Source organism: Mandrillus leucophaeus, unplaced genomic scaffold, assembly GCF_000951045.1.
Source record: "Mandrillus leucophaeus isolate KB7577 unplaced genomic scaffold, Mleu.le_1.0 Scaffold12, whole genome shotgun sequence".
NCBI lineage: Eukaryota > Metazoa > Chordata > Mammalia > Primates > Cercopithecidae > Mandrillus > Mandrillus leucophaeus.
The window spans coordinates 1,119,546-1,125,447 of NW_012100320.1; the positions used below are offsets into that span (position 1 = coordinate 1,119,546).

Sequence of the window (5,902 nt, forward strand, 5' to 3'; positions counted from 1 at the left end):
ATCAGTGATTAAAAGACAGGGTCTCTGGCTTCATGGAGCTTATATTATAGTAGGAGGAGACAGACAATAAATGAATGAACAAGAAATAGACTGTTATGGTAGATAAGTGTCGTGGAGAGAAACAAGCTAGGAAAGCATTAAAACAACTACATAAATCATTCCAGTTTAGCGTGTATATATTCTATGTTCTCCTCTTTGCCACCACCTAAGATAATTCTTTTTTTTTTTTTCCAAGATGGAGTTTTCACTCCTGTTGCCCAGGCTGGAGTGCAATGGCGCAATCTCGGCTCTTGGCAACCTCTACCTCCTGGGTTCAAGGGATTCCCCTGCCTCAGCCTCCCGAGTAGCTGGAGTTACAGGCGTGTGCCATCACGCCCTGCGAATTTTTATAATTTTAGCAGAGACGGGGTTTCACCATGTTGGCCAGGCTGGTTTTGAACTCCTGACCTCAAGTGATCTGCCCAACTTGGCCTCCCAAAGTGTTAGGATTACAGGCGTGAGCCACCACGCCCGGCCAAGATAAATAATTCTTATGGAGACCGTGCCTTCCATTATTTTGACTGTAGTAGGGGAAAACCGGAGTTCATTTTGTGATATTTCCGGTAGTTTTAAATCTATAATAGAAAATTACATTTTAAAAAAAGCCTTGGGTTCCCTTGTTGGCCCAGAAAGTAGGTCTTCTCTAGGACTCATGAGGACCTCACATGAAACTGCTGGTTTGAAACACAGCTGGAACTTGGAACCATATTTCCTTTCAGGCAGTCATGAGATTGGCTTTGATTATGTAGTAAGACTTAGTAGAGTGATAAATGTGCTGTCTTTTTTCATTTCTACAAATGAAGTAATTAAGGCTGTCCATGAATTTCATGGATATAACCAAGAGGAACCTCAACAACAACTCTTTTTCACAGGCTTCTGATAACTTGTTCTTGCCAATATGCTAGGTTTTCTGTATTTGTTACTCTTTGCTTTTAATACCAGATACTGAATTCCCTTTTCATAATGAAGGAATTTAAATTAGAAATTGAAAACCAGGAAGCCATTGCTTAGAAGCAAAAATCATAGAAAAGTTTCAAAAATGAAATTCCCATTAGTACCTGGAAATATTACACGGGAGCAAATAAATATCAAAGGTAACATCGAAATTTCCATGTAATACAACATCCCTAACAGATGGACATCTAACTGTGTTTGAATGTTTCTGGTATGTGGCAGTTACTACCATTCTACGATTTTAAGCTTAACCGTAGACTATTAATAAGGTAATCAAATCTACTTCCGCTGGGCTTGATGGCTCATGCCTGTAACCCTAACACTTTGGGAAGGCAAGGTGGGACAATAGCTCGAGTTGAGGATTTCGAGACCAGCCTGGGCAACATGGCAAAACCCTGTGTTTACAACAAATACAAAGATTAACTAGGCATAGTGGTCCCAGCTCCTTGGGAGGTTGAGGTGGGAGGATCACTTGAACCCAGGAGACGGAGGTTGCAGTGAGCTGTGATTGCACCACTGTGCTCCAGCCTGGGCGACAGAGCCAGACCCTGTCTAAAAACAAAACCAAAACCTCCCCTCTTGTGACCTCTGCCCTACTCGAGTACCAAGTAAATGAAGCCTCTGCTGCATGGTTATCATTACCTCCTTTTCAGGGTTGAACAGTCCTCATTTCTTCCCCTGGACCTCAGCAGGCATGGTTGTGGCTTCCAAACCTTTCCAAAAGAAAGGCTGTTTGTTCTTTTAGATCAGTGAACGTGACACTTTTTGTCAGCGCCTGGTTTCTGCCTGTGCTCAGGACCCAGCACGGTGTTCTGCAGTGCGGTCTGAGTAGTGCCCCTGACTGGGCGCTGCAGTCTTCACAGCTCAGCCTTACGTTGCACCGGGTTTTCCTGTCAGTGACATCACTGGCTCATACGCGTTTTCATACCATGGGTCTAATTTTGGGGGAAAAAAAAAAAAAAAACAGAAACAAACAAAAAAACCCCTTAATTTCTAATATAGAATTAAAGTTTAGGACTTGTATGTTCTAAAACCTGAATTACCAGAGTGACAAAATGAGTATGGGCTGTTCGTCACTCCCTTGCATCTTCATGGTTTCCACCTGAAATGGCAACATTTTCCTGGCACTAGCTTAGCGCTCCAAAGGACTGTAGCTGAACAGAGATCCACATTTTTGTTCCTCTTTTTTTTTAATTTTAATTTTTAAAATTTTCTTTTCACAGTGAGGAGCAAGGGTCCACTTTTTAACGAGGGCAGGAAAGGAGTAGGGCCACATGAGGAAGAAATTACAGCTGTCAGTCCTTAGGCTCGAATGCCAGGAAGTTCAGAGAAGCCTCTTTAGCCTCCTAGGGAAACCATGTTTGCTTTTCTGAAAGGACCTTTGGAAATTTGCAAATGGTAGGACAGACTTGTACTGACAGGTACGTTTGTTTGCATTTGCAAAATGCATCTTTCACAAGCCTTTAGAATATTCAAAATTTTCCCAGCGAATTTGAGCAATGTGGGATGTTATGTAGTTGTATTAAAACAATTTAAGAATTATGATGCTTTATTTATGACTGACATTTATATGGATACGTTTACATTGCTCTTTTATGCTATATTACATTCAAATATAGGGACTTTGGTTTAATCAATACTTTATCTCCATTGCCAAAGTAGGTCTTGAACTTTTAAATTTAAAGTGCTGCCTCAGACTTTTGCTATCAGAATTTGGTGCCAAGATTAAAATGCAGAGAGTTTATACCAGTTTTTAGAAATATATGGAATTGTATCAAAATATTCATTGCAATCTAATAATAATTTTATTTCATGAGTTAGGCCTTAGTCACTTAATCTTACTAATCTTATTCTTACATGAATGAATAGAAACTTTCAGCCTGGAAAAGCCTTGCATAATGAGAAATTGGCGTGTGTGGCAGCCCTTTCTACAGTAATTTCTTTTTAAATCCAAGTTATGTTGCTTAAAACATAATCATATTTTGCCAAAAACATACAGTTTAGGCAACTCGATGTTGCTTGAAGCTCCTGTATGTTGTCTAAAACAGACATTAGGATTTTTTCTGTTTGGATGGAAACTTTTGTAATTTAATTCAATTTTGTCTTAAAATGTTGATACCATAAATATTTTGTAATTTTAGAAAATCTTCCATGTATAGAAAAAACATTAGGATAACCATTGCTACAACTTTTAAGCAGCATGTCTGTTTTCAAAACTTCCAAAAATGGCGTATTTAACTTGTATTCATACTCCTTTCTTTCTCTCATACACACATTCAAAAAAAGGATAGAATAGAAAAGAAAGATGGTATGATTTAGCAATAGTTTTTCAAAGTTTATATTTTTGAAATTTGAATTGTTTCTTTTTTGTTCTTGGGAACACAATAATAAATGCAAACGAAGAATTTTCCACTTCAGTAAAATGGAAGTGAACCCAGAAACTGATGATGTTTTGTGCTTTCTCACTTCCTGATGTTGACATTGAGAACTCTTAGTGCTGTTACTTTTCCTCCCACGTACTTCCACAATATAGAATTAGGAAGTTTATTAAACTTTTGAATTTATTTATTTAATATATTTGTGATAGTAGTACTTTGCTATATCAAATAGCTGAAATCTTTGATTGATTCACTGATTGACACAGTCTCACTCTGTCACCCAGGCTAGAGTACAGTGGCGCAATCATGGCTCACTGCAACTTCCGCTTCCGGGGCTCAATCTGTCCTCCCGCCCTCAGCCTCCTGAGTAGCTAGGACTATAAGTGCATGCCACCACACCCAGCTAATTGTATTTTTTTGGTAGAGACATAGTCTCCCTCTGTCACCCAGGCTGGTCTCGAACTCCTGAGCTCAAGCGACCCGCCCACCTCGGCCTCCCAAAATGCAGGTATTGCAGGTGTGAGGCACCATGCCCAGACAATTTATCTCTTAAATTGGGTTATTTGTCTTTTTATTATTGAGTTGTAAGAGTTCTGTAGATATAAGTCCTTTTTCAAATATGATTTGCAAGTATTTTCTCCCATCTGTGTTGTCTTTTCACTTTCTTGATAGTGTCCTTTATAGCATCAGAGTTTTTAATTTTGATGAGGTTCATCTGTTTACTTTTCCTTTTGTTGCTTGTGGTTTAGGTGTTTGTATTTGAGAAACCATTACTCAACCCATGGTCATGAAGACTTAACACCTATGTATTCTCCTAACAGTTTTATAGTTTTTAGCTCTTACAGCTGGACTTTTCACTCATTTTAGTTTTTATATATGGTGTAAGTTAAGGGTCCACCCTCATTCTTTTGTATGTGATTATCTAGTTGTTCCATCACCATTTATTAAAAAGACCATCTTTCTTTCCTTGTTGAATCATCTTTCACTCTTGTTGAAAATCAGTTGACTGTAAATATAAAGGTTTGTTTCTGGACTGTCAATTTTATTCTGTTAATCTGTGTGTCTGCCCTTACACCAGTATCAGATGGTCTTGAATACTTTACTTTTGTAGTAAGTTTTGAAATAGAGAAGTGTAAGTCTTTTAACTTTGTTGTTGTTTTTTTTACAAAAAGCATTAGCAGTTGTTTGTGATCATTATGAAGGATTATATACTGTACATAATTGTATGTGCTATGTGTTTTTTTTTTTTTAGACAGGGTCTCTCTCTCTGTTGCCCAGGCTAGAGTGCAGTGGTGCAGTCTCAGCTCACTGCAGCCTCCACCTCCTTGGTTCAAGCCATCCTCCCACCTCAGCCTCCCAGGTAGCTAGGACTATAGGCACACGCCACCACACCCGGCTCATTTTTGTATTTTTTGTAGAGATGGGGATTCACCATGTTGCCCAGGCTGGTCTCAAACTCCTGGGCTCAAGTGACTTGTTTGCTTTCATCTCCCGAAATGCTAGGATTATAGGCGTGGACCACTGCACCTGGCCAGTATGTGCTATGCTTTTTTATGACTGGCAGTGCAGTAGGTTTGTTTACACCAATATCGCCACAAACACAGGAGTGATGCGTTATGCTACAACATTATGATGTCCCTAGGCAATAGGGATTGTTTAGCTCCGTTTTAATGACAGCTACCATCGTATGTGCAGAGTTCATTGTTGACTGAAATGTTGCTATGCAACACATAACTGTATTTTATTTTATTAGCTTTTAGGTTTAAGGGTATACGTGCAGGTTTGTTACCTGGGTAAATGGTGATCCTCTCCCTCCTCCCACTCTAGTCTCAACTAGGCCCCAGTGTCTGTGGTTCCCTTCTTTGTGTCCACATGGACACAAGTCTTTTATTTATTATTGAGGAATTTATAGAAAACAGAAATTCTCCCAAATTTTTTGATTCTACTCTATTGATATATTTGTTGACAGAGCTTTTTACTATATATGTGTCCCATAATCTTTAATTCGCTTTTAGCAATATCACTATGAGGGGTAAGTTTATTTTATTTAGGAAAATTGGACATTTTAGTTGGTTACTGCTTCAGAGAAAGAAAATGGTCACTTAAATATCTGGCTTATGTCCTCACTTCCAAACACTTCTGGATGGAGAGCACCAAAATGGCAGATGGTTTCTTTTGAGTCTAGAAAAGCACCCTCTTCCCTAGGCTTATTCCCATTTTGGTTGAATTCTACATTGCCTTAATGTAATCAATGATATTTATATTTTTGTAATGAATAAGCTGACTATAATGAATATCCATACCCTGAATTTAAAATAACATAATGCCCGGAAAATAAGTGTGTTCTGGTTAATTTAATTGTCTATTCTTAGAGTTAACCTGTCTTGTTTCAACATTTGCTAAAAAGTCATTTTCAAAATGTTTTGGTTCTTTTGTTGCCTTAAATATACTTTATAGTAAATATAATTTAAATATTCTTTGAGTCAGGATCTTATATTATTGCAGTTTTCTCGCCAACAAGAATTGGTAAT

General features: G+C 38.2%; 1 protein-coding gene across 1 annotated transcript in view; it reads left to right on the top strand.

Moving 5' to 3' along the window:
* Positions 1-5,902, top strand: part of APH1B (APH1B gamma secretase subunit) — a 43,210-nt gene that overhangs the window by 9,260 nt on the left and 28,048 nt on the right. Inside the window, exons 2-3 of the mRNA XM_011969231.1 lie at positions 1,216-1,262; positions 1,739-1,885. Coding sequence (XP_011824621.1) covers positions 1,216-1,262; positions 1,739-1,885 — 194 coding nt within the window. The remainder of the gene's footprint in view (positions 1-1,215; positions 1,263-1,738; positions 1,886-5,902) is intronic.